Source organism: Rhipicephalus sanguineus, chromosome 6 (assembly GCF_013339695.2).
Source record: "Rhipicephalus sanguineus isolate Rsan-2018 chromosome 6, BIME_Rsan_1.4, whole genome shotgun sequence".
NCBI classification, from domain to species: Eukaryota; Metazoa; Arthropoda; class Arachnida; order Ixodida; family Ixodidae; genus Rhipicephalus; species Rhipicephalus sanguineus.
Genome location: NC_051181.1, coordinates 99,417,418 through 99,436,988, shown reverse-complemented (window position 1 = coordinate 99,436,988; position 19,571 = coordinate 99,417,418). Strand labels below are relative to the sequence as shown.

General features: G+C 45.5%; 1 protein-coding gene across 4 annotated transcripts in view; it reads right to left on the bottom strand.

Moving 5' to 3' along the window:
- LOC119396011 (sodium-coupled monocarboxylate transporter 2) overlaps positions 1 to 19,571 on the bottom strand; it is a 293,281-nt gene that overhangs the window by 10,291 nt on the left and 263,419 nt on the right. For 3 of the 4 annotated variants that reach the window (XM_049416867.1, XM_049416865.1, XM_037663041.2), the window contains exons 3-10: positions 15,922 to 15,990; positions 15,218 to 15,269; positions 14,230 to 14,297; positions 10,629 to 10,709; positions 8,871 to 8,944; positions 5,868 to 6,008; positions 2,655 to 2,784; positions 681 to 769 (exon numbers count right to left, since the gene is read on the bottom strand). In XM_049416867.1, coding sequence (XP_049272824.1) covers positions 681 to 769; positions 2,655 to 2,784; positions 5,868 to 6,008; positions 8,871 to 8,944; positions 10,629 to 10,709; positions 14,230 to 14,297; positions 15,218 to 15,269; positions 15,922 to 15,990 — 704 coding nt within the window. The remainder of the gene's footprint in view (positions 1 to 680; positions 770 to 2,654; positions 2,785 to 5,867; positions 6,009 to 8,870; positions 8,945 to 10,628; positions 10,710 to 14,229; positions 14,298 to 15,217; positions 15,270 to 15,921; positions 15,991 to 19,571) is intronic. The other variant, XM_049416866.1, reaches the window with a different exon arrangement.

Here is a 19,571-nt window from a genome sequence, read left to right as displayed (position 1 = left end):
ACGTAGATAAGGAAAGGGAAAGGAGAGAAGGGTACGCGCCTGACCACAGCTGATCACTGACTCGTTATCGCTGAAGTAAGACCGACATCAGTTGGCGTCACTTAGCGTCGACATGGACGGAGGCGACAAGCACCGAGATGTGCACATGCCTGTTTGTGATAGCGATGGTACAAACACGCCAGCGGCACTCCGCAGCGTTCACGTCACGTTTCAGCCACCCACTTGGAGCGGCGAAAAAGAACGCAGAGCTATCATTACGTGTAAGCACCCGCATACAGCGTTCTTCAGTCGAATACGATACAATGCACTGATGCATGAACGCAGGGATCAGAAAAAAAGAATCTACCGCACTGCTCAGCTCAGACCCTGAAGTGCAACTACAAGTCCTTCGGCAAGACGAGGATGCCGCCAGAGCACAATGACTCATGGCTGCCACCTCAGCGAGGGAGCCAATCCTTCCAAACCTTGCCATTTTCAATAAAGTTGTTTCCACTCCCCCGAATGAAAGTGTGATCCGATGGCAAAAATGTACAATTCAGTTCAGACAAAGCAGCCACAATATTAAGAACAAAAGGGGTAAAGGGCGCAATGGACCACAACAACCAGCTCACTAGTGATTGGAGTAAGTGTAAGTTGTTATTAAAAAAAAGTACTTTTGCGTGGCCCCCTTTTCGTCTTACCTTAGAGAGCCACTGAAGACGGAAGCTACCAGGAGCCCCGACAGGCCCGGGTATTTTCCCATCAGATCTTGAACAATGTACGGCATCAACTGCAAAGAGCGAGAAATGTAGTGATTCCGGTGATATGCATATAAATAGTGACCTCCCTATGGCACGAAAGTCTTTTCCAGGCATCACCAGGTTTCAGCATTCGAGCTGGAAAACGTTATGTTGCCAAATTTCTTGCTACGTAGCGGGTTATAACTTTACATATAACATGCAGTGTGCAGAGCAACTGAAGAAAAACATGTGTAGATGGCACAGACACATCCCTTTGTGTGTGCCATCTTCTCTGTCTCCTCCGGAGCACTGCCACGCATTATGAATTATAATCAGCTGACACGCAAGCGTGATTTGGAATCTTTACGTTAGAGGATGAGGCGTCCAAAAGCGCCAGCCGTTGCTGTTCACGTAATCACGGTACGGGTCAGTCAGCAGCAGTGAGCAAACTCCCTGGTTAAATTTTAAAACGTACATGTCATTTTTTGTGTGTGTGTGTGCGTGCGCGTACAAGTGAGCTTCAACCGCTAGCATTCTTACTCAAATACTTGCTCAAATCCGGGTAAATCCTGAAGCAGGTGCAACGAAATTTATTGCACTTGGGAAAAAGGCGTTAAACTCCGAATGAGATGAAACATTCGTGAACAGTCTTCAAGGCTGTGAGTTGCAGCCATGAAGAAAAGTCCGCTTGTCGAAACGACGGCACTAGCCTCGTGTTCACGAATTTTTCATCTCTTCAAGTTTCCATTTTGCCCTGAACTTCTGCCTTTTTTTTAAACCACGGACTGTTAGGTTTTTTTTTTCTCATTTGTATTTTTGCGTTTTTCTTTGTTCATTTTAAGCATATATAAAGCCTACCAATTTATAGAAATGCACACAAAAAAAGTTCAAGCATCATTTGTCATGTTTAAATTATAGTTATGTAACTATAAATACATAGCAGCTGTTTCGCGCGATTGTTTCGCTTAATTTATCCGTTGTAGGACATCCGTGCGTTTGAAATCGCTGTGATTATTCAATAAGTTCTCCTGTATTTCTATCTCTCCTCCTCTATATTTAGAAAAATAGAAAAGGAAAGAGAGAGAGAGACACAGATATAGGTCGGCAAACTCACTGATCAGTCGACTTACTCAAACTCACTCGGACTCGGATAGAGCCGTGAAACTGAGTGACTCCGGGTCAGTAATATTTTGGTAAGTCTGAGTCCGAGTGAGTCCGCGGTTGAGGAAAATCTCGGTGAGACTGAATGCGAGTGAGCCCAAAGGGCAAAATATATTTCTTGAGTGAGTTTGAGTGAGCTCCACAGTTTATGCCGACCTATGAACACAGAACTTACTGAATAACAACAGTGATGGTAAACGCACGGGTGCGCTAAAACGGACAAATTAAGCGAAATAATCGTGCAAAAAAACTTCTTTTACCTGCGTATCGTGAAAGCTTCATTCATTGACCAGAAACGTTTTCTTCATACACTTATGCTTTTTTTTTCTGCTTTATGTGCGCTATCACTTGTTGACAAAGTTGCGACTCTGACGCCTTAGTGTTTTGTATATTTAGTTTTCTGATCTGTCTTTTTTCATTACAATATGACATTGCGCATGAAGCATGCATGAAATAGTCTATTACCAAAACCATCTTTCCAACCCCTATTTCTCCACCCCTGCGTATGCATGATGGCAAAATGGATACTAGCAACTGGGGTGCTAGTTTGGAGACTGTCGAATTCCGCCGTGTTGTCGAATTCGCCATCTGGCGAGGTCTGATTGCCCCACAGGGCTGCTAAGACCTTTCTGATTGGCTTAAATGTCACCGTTGCAGAATTTGACAGTGTCCAGTGTAGCACCCCTGGTTTACATCCTTGCCTTTCCTCTCTTTCGCTCTCTCCCTCTCGCTCTAAAGAGTCGCATTATACTTAAGCTTTGGGGCTTTCTGTACCTCATCCGGCTTTTTGATGTCTCCGGTGAGCCTCGGATCGCAGTCCTTGTAGACGGCGACCAAAGCGAGACCGGCCAACACCGGCAGGAACGTTGTGATCGCTGCCGCCGGCAGGTTGAACAGCACGGCGCTGTCGTTCATTTCGTCAGCCGATCGGCATCGGTGTATAGCATGATTTTAAAAAAAAGAAGGAAAGTAATAACACTCGTTAGTGCAAAGTTTATTGACGGTGAACTTTGTTTCGTTGGAAGCTCGGAGCCAAAGAAGATAATCAGATTTGCTGAAGCCAAAGAGTCGAACGTAGGGATCCCCGCGAGGATGCGTATGGGAAATAGGGTACATTCAAATTATTATTCAAGTTATTACAGGCCAGTGCCGTGCTAAAATTGTCCATATTGCGGATTTCGGCTGAGCTTTCACTTTCTCCACAGAACTACGACATTTGATTTCGAGGGCATAGAAGCATATTTGTTTGAGATGTTCCTTTACATTGAAGAGGAAGACGATTTCGTACTTATAAAAAACACACGGCAATTGGGTGAACGTTATGGTATTGGCGGAAGCGAGTTCTCCATTTCGCAACGTCTCTCGCAGCCAATGTCTTCCCATAAGCTGACCTTGAAATCAATCAATCAATCAATCAATCAATCAATCAATCAATCAATCAATCAATCAATCAATCAATCAATCAATCAATCAATCAATCACTGAAAAAAACGACAAACTCATGACAAGTACTGCGCCAAGCAGTCGCTTTTCGATTCCACGCCTCAACCAAATACGTTAGACGGCCATGCATTTTCCCATGTCCGTCTTCCCTGGAACAATGCATCTACGGGGTAGCCCAGTATAGATCTGATTACTGCGTCGTATATTGTACACACGCTTCTGACACACCCACCTCGGGCAGGCATGGCAACTTTACAACGGACGACATTTGATTTCGAGGGCATAGAAGCATATTTGTTTGAGATGTTCCTTTACATTGAAGAGGAGGACGATTTCGTACTTATAAAAGACACACGGCAATAGACCTCTACCAGCCTACGTCACTCACTCCCCGTGCGTCAGGTCACGTGACCTCTCGGCGCACGTGCAACCGCGGGTGGTTGGCAAAACATTCCCGCTGCCGGCTCAGCGTGGTACAGTCGCACGGTGTTTGGTGCACGTTTTTTTTTTCTTTGGAACCTTTTTCTGAATCTTTCGGTTCCAAGATTATTTGTGGTATGTGTCAAAGAACATACAAATGTGTCGTGGACTGTGTGACGAAAAATTTGCCACGCTGCTGGCTGTTTAACTTGGAGAAGTGAACCCACGTGGTGGTTTGTGCGAGGAACAGCGGCATCGTCTTCGAAAATGTGCCGCGTTTACTGTGGCGTGTAGTGCACGTTGAAAGGCAGCGACGATATCGGTTCACCTTTGCGGACGTTGAAACTGACAACGTTGTGTGTGGTGTGTGCTGTGTGAATAACGATGCATCTTGTTTGCGAAAACATCGGCACGCGTTGTTTCTAACAGGGCAATTTGCAGTGACCGGTTGTCGACGGAACATCAGGATTGGACATTTTATTTGACGCGATGATCTGCGAGTGCGTACATCTCAGTGTTTGTGCTGCGTGCACACAAAAAAAAAAAACAAAAGAAAGGGCATGGTGTCCGTGCTGAAAGGTGAGACTACGCATGACCTACCAGCGTGTTTTAGCATTGCGGAACATGCACGTATGGTTTACCACGGCGAATATCCAGAACCATACGCGTATCGCCTTTTATTGGAGATATACGTCATAATGGAAGCAGTGGAGATTCTTGTTTGTCATATTCTAGTTAGCTTATCTTTACGGCTCGATATTTATGAAGTGACATTCCGAGTTTGTGTACCAAGTCTAAAGGAGAGGAGCAAGTATGGAAACACGTTGTAGGCATCAGATACAGCGACGTAACCGCGCAAGAGAATATTTATAATTAAATTATTGGTGTTCAACATCTCTAAACTGCTCAGTGGATTATGAGGAACGCGGTAGGGGATAACTTCGCTTTAATTTTCACGGGGATTTGTTAACCGAACGCAGGCTAATGCGTGTTTCCTTCGTTTTTTTTTTCTTTGATTCATCTCTGATCAGAATTTTGCGCCGTGAGTGAGAATCGAATCCGCGACCTCGCGCACAGTAGCCGCCAATGCTGTACATCGTTTAAAACTGCAGTGCAGATTTCGCGACGGAAATTCATGTCATGCTAATATTTCTCCAAACACCAGTCGCCGTGAAAATGTACAACGTTCGCTTCCGAGGAGCATAAGATTTTTTTATGGCTGTCATCCCCGACGAGCAAATCATATGTTGAACTAACAGAATCGTTCATTACAGGCAGTAACTCTTCCTTCTAACAGCTGTGAGTTCAGAAAACAGCAATTTGCAAAAACTTCTATCGAAGTAAAGCAGACACACGCAGCGCTGCTATGCAGAGAGATCCCGCCGGCGGAACTTTCTTGCCAACCAGCACCTGCTCCGAAGGCGGGACTTGGGGGCGGGACACTGCCAGTGACGTCACACTGTTTGCAAACAGGGAGAGGTCTATTGGGTGAACGTTATGGTATTGGCGGAAGCGAGTTCTCCATTTCGCAACGTCTCTCGCAGCCAATGTCTTCCCATAAGCTGACCTTGAAATCAATCAATCAATCAATCAATCAATCAATCAATCAATCAATCAATCAATCAATGAAAAAAACGACAAACTCATGACAAGTACTGCGCCAAGCAGTCGCTTTTCGATTCCACGCCTCAACCAAATACGTTAGACGGCCATGCATTTTCCCATGTCCGTCTTCCCTGGAACAATGCATCTACGGGGTAGCCCAGTATAGATCTGATTACTGCGTCGTATATTGTACACACGCTTCTGACACACCCACCTCGGGCAGGCATGGCAACTTTACAACGGGATGCGTATATGTATATACCATACTTGCAACGCCGTCATGCGTTGTCATGATCTCAGTTTTGTCACCATGTTTTGTGTTGGTAACACTGACATCCTCAGTAAAAAAACTTTAAAAAGATTTGCTTGATTTCTTAGTCTCCTTGAGTTCTGCGATTTGCGCACGACGCCTTCGGTACTGTCGCATCAGTTTCTTCTTAGAAGGATGGCACGCTTAATCGTCTTCTTCATCATCGATATACCGTAGTGAAGAAGGCGCAGCTCTGTACAGATTCTTACCGGCGGGCCTGTGTGGCAGACGGTAGGCTGGAGAGGCGTTGCATCTGCGTCTGACTGGCGCAATAGGCCGAACACCAGCGCACTGTCCAGGATAGAAGCAGCGACCACGATGTGAACGTTTCATACGGACTAAGGCTCCAGCTGCGAGGCACAAAGACATCGGTTAGGTGACACTTTCTTAAGGCATGCGCTTTCTCACACATAGATCCCATTTACGTCCGATTTGCAGAATTAAGGTCTACACGTGCGGAGTAAGGAGGGAAGGCGAGTAGAGATGGTGGGCACAGTATACATCGCGCGGCTCCATTACTTGAAATAGTCCGCTGCCCGGCATTTTTGTTGCGCACGGAGTTCCGCTTCCGGTATCCCAGTCTGGTATTTCCTGCGCGTTCACTCGAGGAGCTATTTGAACTGAAGCACTCACTGATAGACTCATTTAAGCCCACGACTACAAACGTTAGACTAAAGATAGGTCTACGTCGTCGGTCCAAATTTTTAATAAAACATATAGTTATGTTACTCAGTAAAGCACTCCTTTGATTGCATGAAGGGAGGCCTTGCGCTACGTAGGCGGTACAACACACTTGTGGAAGGCAAAAGAAAACAACATGAACGGGTGGCCGCGAACTGTCAAATGCTTATTCATTCGTGAGGCGCCACTTGAAGCTGCGCCCAAAAAAGAAGGAAGGGGGAAAGGAAAAGGGTAAGTCAAAATGAAAGGGTTATATTCGTTCGCGGTATTTCGTAGATAATTGGAGAGACAAAATTCTAATCAAAAGTAATCAGTTCCTAGAGAACTTTATTAAAAAATCTACAGCATATCCACGGGGTGAATGATGATGAGTGGGGCGAAGCTCTCGTACGGCAGGACCTTGGCGGCGGCGTCGCGCAGCTTCACGGCCAGCACATCAATGACGTGAGATCGGGCCGGTTTATACTAAAGGGTCGATGAGAGTCATGGCGACTTGCAGCTCACTTTAATTTTACATGTACGCTGTGAATTTTTATTGTTTAATCACGCACAGGAGAAATCTCACCAGGCACTACCTTGGAGGTAAACAATGGCTGCTGATGGGAAATGAGAGACAGAAGAAGTCTGCTTTTAGCTAACACTTACACTTCTACTTCTACTAATGTTTCCTACTGGAACATGCCAATGGCTGCTAATGGGGAATGAGAGACAGAAGAAGTCTGCTTTTAGTTAACGCGCACGCTGCGAATTTTTTATTGTTCAACAACGCATAGGAGAAATCTCCCACCGACACCACCTTGGAGGTCAACATCTGGTACTAGCGTTAAGACTGGTTACGCACTACGACGGGGACGAACGGGTGCCGCTTTAAGGAGCTTCGCCCCTAAAACACAGAGAACCGAAAACAGAAGTGACCGATAGATCTCTAGAGTATTGCTAGTAACAATATTGTTAAAATATTGCATTTGCGTATTTTATTGAAAACCTTTTTCCTAAAGTTATAGGCGCATTACTGAGATTGAGTTCTGATTAGCTGCTTTGTACAGAACGGCGACCAGTAGTCTCGTAGCCTGTTCGTTACAGTCATACGTTTGCACAGGTATTTGTGCGCTGTATATAACTCATTTCTTTTCACCCGTGTTCCCAAATCTTTCCTAAATTAATCTTGCTCTGCGCTTCTCTCACTTCAAACGAAGTCCAACCTACATCCTCTTGCACTGCTTTATTTGCCGGTTTCCCGCGGGCACCAAATACCAATCGACCCACTGATCTTTGGCTCACTTCCAAGCACGACGAAACCTCAATTTGTGAAGCACGGGACTGCGTTGACGAACGTTAGCGCTGGCACCACTACTCCTTTCAGAATTTCACGCACTACCTCTAATTTATACTAACCTCAAGGTGACATCTTCTTCGTTATCATTGTATTATTAAGGCGAAAACTTTCTATGACTCATAAGCGAAAAAATCACACCATCTCCCGCTAAAGGGGACCATGAGGCGATGCGAAGCAGTGTTTCGGCATGTATACAGCCCGCCTTTCAGAGGGGGAGTGGTGAGGGGGAGGGGAGATGGGGAGGGGAAGTAGACAGGGTTTGCGCGTGCGCAGTAAGGGTGGTCACGCCGCACACCACCACCACCACCGGATTGAACTCCGCTATAAGATGATTCTCATCTAAAAAAGCCGGTGCCCGGAGGCTTGAACACGAATGGCACCAGAAGATATTGCCGGAGGTAACGAAACGCCGCGTGAAGTGCAAAAAGTGTCAAGAGGGGGGGGGGGGGGACTTAATGTAGTGAGGGTATGCCAAGTGATTAGAAGTGATAACAAGCGCCTAAGGTTAATTAAGTGTGAATTAATGCGAAGTAAAGAGATTTGACGATAATGAAAGGTGATTCAAATGTGAATGAACAGTGAATCAAGTATCGGAGTGAATTAAAAGCAAATTGTACGTGAATGACATCTCGGCGACCAAGTCTAAAAACGTCAAACCAGTGGTGATATCTAAGTGACAGAAACGGAACAAGTAATAAGAAGTGACAATGCAATCGACTATAGGAACGTCAAAGTAAATTAATGAGTGTGTCGCGAGGGCGTATACTCTAAAAAAAAGGGTGTCCTTTGAGTCTTCTTTGATACAAATGTGACTCTCCCATGTATAACTCTTTAGAGAGTCACGTTGACTCTCTTTAGGAGAGTCGAGGGACGCACGACTCTCCTAAGAAAGAGTTAGCGTGCCTTTTTAAACAGTCATACACCCAACGACTCTTTATGAGAGTCAGCGTGCCTCTCTTAGTTATGCATGGGAGAGTCAGATGTGTAGTAAAGAAGAGTGAACGGGCACCATTTTTTCTTGGTGTACGCTTTCGCCTGTGCTCTCCTTTGCGTTAGCTAAAGGGACTAAACTTTCTCGCTACTGAAGGGCGTGGAGTGAACGCCACCTAGCAGAGCGCATTTTGGACGTCACTGTGACGTCTAGACGCCTGGAATTGACGATTAAGCATTGCTTTGTTACTTTCTGCGAGCTTACTTAGATATTTTGATCCGGCCACCCTCCTCGGCCAGTCTTATCATGTTGCCGAACCCGCCGACATGCAGGACGCCCTGCAGCATAGGAGAAAAAGAGAAAACATGCATCTATTGTCAGGTGATAGCGACGGTGAAGAAGGCGACAGACAGTCACACTGTTAGAGACTAAACTCTTTATTGGGCGAACATGTGCCCAGAGCTCAAAGTACAGGCAATGCACGCTGTACACTGATAGCGCCGATCGCAATCGGCCGTCGATAACCTGATCGCGTCGTACTTTACACACTAATTGTCGAAAAATTTCAGCGTTATCGCTTGGGCTCGCGTTAGCTACAGAATAAACCAGGCTACTCTTGCCGTGCGCGCGGTCTCGTCAGAATGGTCTAATACAATGGAGAAATGTGCAAACGTTGTGGCGCTGTCTGCGCCGTGCGGTGGTTATACAGTTTCTGTAGGTGAAACCCCATCACATCAACAGAACGAAATAAACGCGCGCGGCAATATAGAGCAACCAGCATGTCGAATAATGCAGCGTTAGTTGTTCTTCCTGCCTATTTCGCGGGACAGGTGCAACTGCGACAAGTCGATGTCTTTGAAAACGGTAGACTGAAACGATGTAAGCGCCTTACTGGGAGTATAGGCCTTCTCACGATATTTTCTTCAACACTATAAAGGTCTACTGGTGCAGCGGTAAAAAAAATGTGTGTACGATGTTGTCGACTTTGTTAATTTGTTAAAGTCCAACTCTCTGACAGCTCGACTGAGAAGAGAGAAACCGCGCAAAAGTAAATTAAAAAGAAAAAGTAAAGTTAGTTAAACCCTTCGCCTCCGCTTTCGTTTAGTTTTTCTAAACGAAAGCGTAGGAGAAATGTCCATTACCAAGCGAGTACTATAATTCCTGCTTCTGCGCAGTGCACTCTTACTTCTTGAAACAACGTCCCATCACATCGAGAGCACCATACGCTCTGATAACCGCTACAATTTTTTCGTTTCCCTGTATCGGTCATTAACGCGCGTACCGGTCTGGCCGATGTAGTATCTTCTTATACAGGATAACAACGTATCGCATACCGCTACGCAGACGCAGTTTGATAAAGGGGGCAAGCACGTTTTCCTGATATTCGAATATTCGCTTACGTGCCGTGGTCATTCACCGATTGCAATATAACAAAAGCTTGCAGTCATTGTGAATTCACTGTAGCATTCAAAGAAGAAGCGTCACAAGTCCTTTCGACGGACACTTTCCGGGCACCAAATTTCAAGGCAGAAACATATAATTGTTGTGGTTTTACGTGCCAAAACCACGATATGATTATAAGATACGCCGAAACGGACACACACACACACACACACACACACACACACACACACACACACACACACACACACACACACACACACACACACACACACACACACACACACACACACACACACACACACACACACACACGTGGGTTGTGGTTTCTGAGAAAAATAAAAGCCTCAAAGGATGTTTTTTGTTCATTGTTCTTAATGACCTCAGCATGCATTTCGCACGCACGCGAAGACAGGCGTGAACTAACGCTTGCACGTGCTTTTCACGCACTGCCACTACCAGAAGCCGACATACAGGTTTTGAAAGCTTGGAGATTCTCAGCGTAAACATGGTGCTTACGGGCTATGCGTGTGCAAATAAACTCATAGTCACCTATAAATCGGCATGCAGTGGTAGGAAGATGAACGGCAAGCATAAGTATATAGTCAAAAACGTACATACCGCTGTAATGACTAGAATGTAGCTTGCGTAGATCAGTACCATCTGGACTGCATCAGTCCACACCACCGCCTTAAGGCCTCCCTGGAGGAAAAGGATAAGAACACGTTCATGCCATGCGCGCAGCGGCCTTGTTCTTGTAGATCAACTTGCTTCCTTTTCATGCTCGTTGCGAAAACAACAACAACAACGACAAAAAACACGCAAACGTGTGCGAATGCAGCTGGCTCCGGGCTTATTTAGCGGGTGTCCTGTGAAGGCGCAAGAACTTCAATCGTAAACAATCACGTGACCCTTATTTTGCAGCTTCCGAAACGCACCAGAGATGCTTGCGGAAGTTCCAATATACATCATTAGAGACCGGATTTTAGGCAAATGCCTATTTCGTTCCTTGTGCTCCTATCGCGCCATTTTGATCTATGAGCATGAATTAGAGGTTAAGAAGGGCTCTTATAGTGTTTTTATAGTGCCTATAAATGCCTATTTTTGGCGTTCGTGCCTAAATGCTTACAAATACCTAAATGCCTATTTTCAAAAGTGGCGCTTACATAAACGCTATTTAGCCTCAAGTAACACGAGACCGTTATTAGTGTTACCGCGTAGCATTGAATATTGGGAACTATTTCTCTAGTTCAACCAATTCCCGGAAACAACCGCTAGGAGCAGTGAAGTGGGACACGCCGGAGAGCGTTCGACGCCGCGCTGACATGGCGGGAGAGATTGATAGGAGAGTGAAGAACATAAAAAGCAAGAAAAATTTGATGTGCACGCAACTTTTGCTTTGTTTGTAATTTACTTTTTAAGCTGGTCACTGCAGTTACGTAGCCAGAAATTTTTTTTCGGGAGGGGCGGGGGGGGGGGGGGGTCGACTATACTTTATGTACGTTGGTGCATGCGTTTGTACGTGTGCGTGTATATACACACACAAAAAACTGAAAAGATATGGGGGGGGGGGGGTTGCCCCCTCCCTCCCTTCGCCCTTGCCTGGCTAAGCCAATGGTTCACTGCCAGGGGGGAAATAGGCTCTACACCATTCAACCCGGCCACTTGGGGCATCCCTCCCTTCTGGTCCTTTAGCGATCCGGCTATCTGCTCCTGCTCTGCCCTTCTCAGTCATTGCAAAAAGACACCCAGGATTGTGTTGATTCGACAGTGGGCACCTGACTCACCATGTTCTGCGAACCGTGTGGGACAAAGCACAATTGCGCGGCTGCGCTCAACTGTTGGCGCCTTTGTGCCATCTTTAGCAAAAACACTTGTTTTCCTGTCGTAGACAGAGGTCGCGCACGTCTAAGTTTGAAATTATTCGCATTTATGTGAAATTTTATTGTGCCTATATATTTACGATATTGGAGGCTTAAAACGTTGTTTTGCCTGCCTATTTTTGGCGCCTAAAACGATCTTTTTTAATGCCTAAAAATCCGGCCTCTATACATCATCCAGCAGTGCATGAGATCGCGTGCGCAGTGATTTGTTGATTGATCGTTTGTACGACGTTCTTTTGCATTTTAGAGCTACCCAGCTGTACTGCAGGTACTATTCAGCAGCGGCCGTGAGTGTGATCTCTAATGGAGGTGAAACTGGTAGTGAGGGAGGGCGGTGTTGTAATTTGTTTTATACGAAAAGGTTGACCAAAAGCGGTATTCTAAACCAGGAGAATAAATTACAGGTGTGTTTAATTCTGCAGATGTCGCAAGCAAGAATGGCATGTGCCTAAGTCTTGAAAATCAGGGTGGAGAATGTACAGATGTTTCTGTGGCAGATAAAAATGAGCTACCCCATAGGCGCCATTTCGCGCGGTGTGATATACATACAACATGACAGCACACGGAAACAGGCGTAGATAGGGCGGCATTTTTTTAAGCGACACCCACGAATATGACTTATTGCCAGAATGAAAAGCACATTGATAAAATATAACTTGTAGATAATTCTGACACCTCATGAGATATTCCGATGGTTGCCGGATGGCATTACATAAGTTTTTCAATGAGTGCCGACGGGGTTAGTTCGTCGGTACGGCTGTGGCGTGCTACATCAGGTGGATGTATGATGAATTATTGAAGTGAATAGCCGTCACAGAACGCCATAAAGTTAAGATCAGATTTCCTGGCACGAAGTGCAGAGGCAGTGTCGGCGTGCACTCCACAGCATATAGTGTATTAGCTTTTCGTGATGTTTCGTATCTGTAAAAGCTACTAGATCTGACCTTAGCGTTTTTCCGCGCCGATAAAAAGTTGGGCTTATGAAAGTAACTTATTTTCTAGCTTAATCGCGCATACTATTGTCTTCGCGTTTCTTTGCAAATCAGTGCCTCTGCATATCAGTGCCTCTGCATATCAGTGCCTCTGCATATCAGTGTCTTTGCATATCAGTGACTTTGCATATCAGTGCCTTTGCATATCAGTGCCTTTGCATATCAGTGTCTTTGCATATCAGTGTCTTTGCATATCAGTGCCTTTGCATATCAGTGCCTTTGCATATCAGTGTCTTTGCATATCAGTGCCTTTGCATATCAGTGCCTTTGCATATCAGTGTCATTGCATATCAGTGCCTTTGCATATCAGTGCCTTTGCATATCAGTGCCTTTGCATATCAGTGTCTTTGCATATCAGTGTCTTTGCATATCAGTGTCTTGCATATCAGTGTCTCTGCATATCAGTGCCTTTGCAGATCAGGGCCTTTGGCATACAGTGCCTTTGCATATCAGTGCCTTTGCAATCAGTGTCCTTTGCATATCAGTGCCTTTGCATATCAGTGGTCCTTTGCATATCAGTGCCTTTGCATATCAGTGTCTTTGCATATCAGTGCCTTTGCATATCAGTGTCTTTGCATATCAGTGCCTTTGCATATCAGTGTCTTTGCATATCAGTGCCTTTGCATATCAGTGCCTTTGCATATCAGTGCCTTTGCATATCAGTGCCTTTGCATATCAGTGCCTTTGCATATAGTGTCTTGCATATCAGTGTCTTTGCATATCAGTGCCTTTGCATATCAGTGCCTTTGCATATCAGTGTCTTTGCATATCAGTGCCTCTGCATATCAGTGCCTCTGCATATCAGTGCCTTTGCATATCAGTGCCTCTGCATATCAGTGCCTCTGCATATCAGTGCCTTTGCATATCAGTGCCTTTGCATATCAGTGTCTTTGCATATCAGTGCCTTTGCATATCAGTGTCTTTGCATATCAGTGCCTTTGCATATCAGTGTCTTTGCATATCAGTGCCTGTGCATATCAGTGCCTTTGCATATCAGTGTCTTTGCATATCAGTGCCTTTGCATATCAGTGCCTTTGCATATCAGTGCCTTTGCATATCAGTTTCTTTGTGTGGCAAGTATCAGCGTGTTCGTCGAGTGTGTCAACTTTTTCCTTATCAGGTATCTTATCAGCTAGTGTCGTTTACTGTCGCGGCAGTAAAACATCTTCGCCTGACTGACTGACTGACTCCCTCACTCCGTCGCCAAGTAAGCGCACATTTTCTCGACACACAGGACGAAAAATGTTTGCAACTCTAATAGTTGAAGATGAGAAACATTTTTGTTCAACTGGCTATTTCACTGGAAACTATACTTGCGATTGGGGCATTCACACGTTTGAGACTTACGATGTTCGTGTAGAATGTGCAGGCCAAGCCGTTCACGACGATTGAAGACCACACGGACAGGCCGGTCACTTGAAACAGAACAAATGAGAAAGAGAAAAACAAACAAACAAACAAATAAGGTTTATGAACTCAGTGCTGCGGTACATCATCATCATCATCATTATTATCATTATCATCATTATCATTATCATTATCATTATCATTATCATTATTATTATTATATTATTATTATTATTATTATTATTATTATTATTATTATTATTATGAAATAAGGCGTTTTGTGGAGGTCTTTCACAAGAAACTTTGATTTCCCTGCTACGCTCAGTGCAGTAATATGGATCCACATGTTTACAGGAGCCATAACTGCAGATCGGGAGCGTGTTCTGACTGTGGGCAAAAAAGTCTCACGATTCCTTCGGCATTTGCCTAAGGCGACAAGATGGCGAAAGCCGTCCTTTTTATTTTCAGTCGAGTGTATTGATAAGGGGCCTTTGCGAGTTCTCTGTGTCTTTTTGTTTACGAATTCCAAGCGTTACTTTTTAGCAGATGTTGGTATTCCAGTCAGGAGCGGTTCGATGAACAGGAAAAAGAATTAAAGAAACGGGCTTACTTTAAAGTTCGTTCAATAATACTATAGTTAACTAATTAACCAATTCTTTTGGCAATAGTTTATTTAGGCTTAGAAATCCATCTTGTCTTGTTCCTCTATTCTTCGGGTTTCTTTCTACAGCGCCACAAACATCCGTCTTCGAACTCGAAGAAACAAACATACGAATAGTTTACGAGGTGCAGTGACATCGGAATAGTCAATAACTGGAGAAAGAAAAAAAAAGCCCTGGTTTTTCTTCAGCTGCATGCGAAAATATGTACAAATCATAAAGTACTGTTCTGAGGGACACCGATAACTCCGCCGTGCCCCTTTCACCTAAGTCTTTAAAATGTAACTGCCACCACAACCAGTACAAAAACACAGGCAGTGAGGCCTTACCTGAAGAGACTGCCAAGGACGGCCCGTACAGCGCCACCCCTGTATAGAGAACCTGCAAATAAACAAATAAATTAATGAAATAAATAAATTATGAAGTCTGACGTTATTATACTGTGAGACACGTCACAGTGGGGGACTGGGGATATAGTGTGTTCTTTGTGGTGTCTGCATGTTTCTGTATACGCGCGTGTTTATCACTTGCATTCACGTGTAAGCAACAGTTGTTCACCTCTGTAGCGTTTGCCGTAAAGCGAATCACAGTTAAAAACGCTTCTTTCCTGTGTCACGCCGGTCAGAACCACAGGCGTGTGTGCAGTGTTGTCCATTTAGGAGTGGTGGGGGAGAGGAATAGGAGTTTTACGGCAGAGCCCCCTCCCCACTTTTCCTGCCCCTCCCCCTCCCCCTCATCGCGCTCGCCTATGTTCAGAACAATGAAGCATTCCTTTAGGCTAGTTGGTACAAATTTAACATATAGGTTGCGGAATATTGCGCTGCATGGGCGTAACAGGGGGTACACTATAACGGAGGCACCCAGCCTGTTCTGGTTGTGCTTTTCTGTGCCTCCGTTTGTGTCCTCCCTGTTACGCCCACGCAGCTTAATATTCGGCAACCTACGCTCAGAACATCCTTTCGTTGCGTCGAGCAGGTAATCTGAAATGCTTAACTTGTTTCAAGAGGAACAAAAATATCGTTTTGCGACGCACCGTTTGGAGTATGAAGACGCCGGATGCTACGTTCCTGAGAAGGGTGGAGTTGTAGCGTTTTTCCAGATACTGAAAGAACAGAAAAAATATGATCTCTCATTTCTCAGAGTTTATACAAGAAGCGCTAGTGCATCGGTGACTGCGAAAGGCGGGAAAAGAGAGAGCAGATGTAATTCGCCGACACGAAAAAGGGGCTCGTATCAGGCGTTCAAAGGGTCCTCTTAAATGCTAAACATATGCGCTGCTCATTGCGACTCACATTGCCTTACATGAGAGCGTCAATGTTTTCGTTTTCTTGTGTAGTACCGGTGTCACACATAGCAATGCTTGTCGCGATTATGCCCTATCGGACTGAAATTTATTAACGGTGGTTGGCTCCCTTCTGAAGCTTGCTTAAAGGAACCAATCACGGTGAATAGATTCGATCCTGATCATGCGCGATCGCGATCAAAAGTGAATGTGTGACACTGCTATTACAAGAGTGTAACACCTATCGAATTTCTTATTGTGTACTGGGAAGCAAGCTTTTTCTTTTTTCTTAGAAATTCATATGGGTTTTCTTGTTTTATATATACCTTCATGCAGCAAACCATGTGGATGACAGTTTTCCATTTCGCAAACCTTTCTCCACCAATCGGGTTTTGTCAGGAACAAGTTGCACTGGTAATAATATCAATCTTAGCCGGCTAAAAGTGCGAAGCGCAATGTATAAAATGTACAAAACAAACGTTTTGTACCTAGTCCATATTATAAGCGTCCAGGCCAAAATCGCGAAGAGCGCTCGCTGCACGCCACCACTTCGTCTGTACACGACCGTGGTATAAGTACTTTGTTTATTCGCGAACCACTTTGTTAATTAGTAGAGGATGCTTGTCTAGTATGTTCAAGCGAAGATATTCAAGAGCACCTGAGTTATCACGAGAACCGCAATGTATGCACGTGTGTGCGTGTTGGGATGCTCTTTGATGCGACAGAGGACATGAGGCGTGTAGGTTGCGTCTATGCGTATCGCAATGGAGGATAATGTCAAACGTGCGGTCAATCTTTCTGACTCAGCGAAAACCACAGGAATGGGTCAACTCTGCGTGGGAGTGAAGAATTAGCACGTTCGTCGAACAAGGACGTCTTGCCAAGAGGGCTGCAGGGGGAACGAAATATCGTTGACTTCTGATGAAAATTAACGCCAAGGGCACGTATGCGATAGTAAGCAGTTCTATATCAAAAAAGAAGAAAATAAAACCCGCCTGGGCAGGTATGTCATATTCGAAGGAGGGTTACTAGTTGAGCAATAATTCCTGAGGTTTTACGCGATATCCGGCACGTCATAGCGGGGGACTTCGGTTTAATTTTAACCACACGAGGTTTTTTAACGTATACTTCAGTACAAGGACAAGGACGTTCTTTACATTCCGCCCCCAACGAAATGAGGCAGCCGTGGCCGGGAATCGAACCCGCGTCCTCGAGAATAGCAGCGCGACACCTTACGTGCTAGCTACCACGGCGAGTATCAATCAACTTACTGCAAATAGCAGTAATAAGCGCCGGATTTTGCTCGTAGTTAATTTGTTGTCGCTGTTGTCGTAAAAGGGTTCGCGGTCAATGCAGAAATGTTCCAGGCATAGCGATGAGGACGTCGAAACAGACCGCGAAAAACAGAGGCTCACTAGCACCTTTCAGCAAGCAGCACATTTTAGTGAGAGCTGGACGAAGTGCTTCTCTTGTGGAACACATCTTGCCCGTCTCTGCCGTTTTCTGGATTCTACACTGCAATTGTGGGGTCTGCCGCCCCCTACATCACGGTGATGGATGTGCAACCCCAAGAGGTTCCGTCCGGTTCCGGTTCAACCGCGGGGATCGCCTCGAGGAAGCGTGGTAACACAGCAAGCGAGAGCGAGGACACCTAGCTGTACTCCGCATCAGGCGATGAGTCCTCCGAAGACGGCTTTCAACCTGTGTTGTACCGCAAGGCCAAACGAAGAATCATCAACGCATCGTCGGCGTCAAGCACAACCACTGTGAAAACTGCGCCTCAGCGGTGGCCCCACTCCATCCTGTTTGTGCCACAGAACGCTATCGACAATCTGCGTGTCCTCAACAGGCAAGCATTGTCTTTGTACCTTGAAAACACAGTGCCAAACGAGATCAAGGATATCAGGCTAAACACGAGGAAAAACATTTTGGCAATCGATGTGATTAACCCGAGTGCGCTGAGCACGCTGCAGCATGTAACGCAGCTGGGGAACATCAAAGTCCGGCCAATCATTCCAGCGGATGGTGCCACCGTAGCAGGTGTCATCTATGACATCGACACTGAAATCGCCAATGAAGACCTCTCAGTGCTTATAAAACCGGCGAATGAAAACAACGTCATTGTGCATGTAGGTCGCCTAGGTAACACACGTTGTGTGCGAGTAACGTTCAAGGGTGACTGCCTACCGTCTTACGTGAAGGTTGGCCATTTTCGTCACCAGGTCCGTCCATTTATACCGAAGCCTATGCAGTGTTTCAACTGCCAGAAGATTGGCCACGTGAAGGGCGTTTGCAGAAATTCCGCAGTGTGCCCGCGATGCGCCGAACCTCATTCAGAAGACAACTGTAGTGCAACTACGCTGAAGTGCCCGAACTGTCATGGTGCTCACAGTGCTTCCTCCAAGGAATGTCCTCAGATAAAGAAGGAGATTTCTGTTCTGAAACAGATGGTGAGAGACAGCTCAACTCACAAAGAGGCAGCGGAAAAAGTGAGGCGAAGACGACGTCGCCGTCGAAGGTCGTCACGAAGGACAATGTCGCATTCAGTGAGAAAGTCCGTTCCTCCGGTTCCCAGCGCGGCAAACACCAACGCCGCTGAAAGAGAGGCTACTTGTAGATCTCTCTCAACAAAGGAATGGCCACCACTTAAGGAAACGCGACCAGTAGAGAAGCCACAGCAGAGGGAGCCTCAACCACAAGAGCAAGATGCTACAACGGCATGGCACACAGATCACCAAGTGGTAGCGATTCTGCGATCATTGATGAACGCCATTCGCATGTTGTTAGGCAACATGAAGACGACGTCAGCTAGAAGTGCCCTTCAAGTACTGGACGCTCTCAGTCCGGTGCTGGCAGCCCTTGAATAGACCATGGCTCAGTCACCGATGCCTTTCAGGGATGAGGTCCGGAATGCAGCAATATTTCAGTGGAATGCCAGAGGACTGAGATCGCGCATTGCTGATTTTCGGCGATTCGTGTACGCCAATAAGTTTCCCGTAATCGTCATCTGCGAGCCGAATTTATCCAGTGCAATAAGACTTTCTGGATACGAACCTTTTATGTCGTCTGCCATTACTGAAAGAAGCAAGGTTCTGGTGTTCATTCGCCGCGATCTCACTTACATCCTTCAGCCTGTACCACCTCATGATGATAATCAATATGTATGTTTAAGAGTGAAAAAGAAGAGACTTACCATTACAGTTGTGGGCGCATACCTATCACCATCAAGTCGGTTTGACCATAAAAGATTACGAGATATCCTATCATCAGCCCCTGATCATGTGTTATCATCGGGGATTTTAACGCCCATCATACTCTATGGGGAAGCCCGAAGACCGACGTGAAAGGCAGAAATTTGGTGTCTTTCGCCTCCGATAATGAACTTTTGTTGTTGAATGATG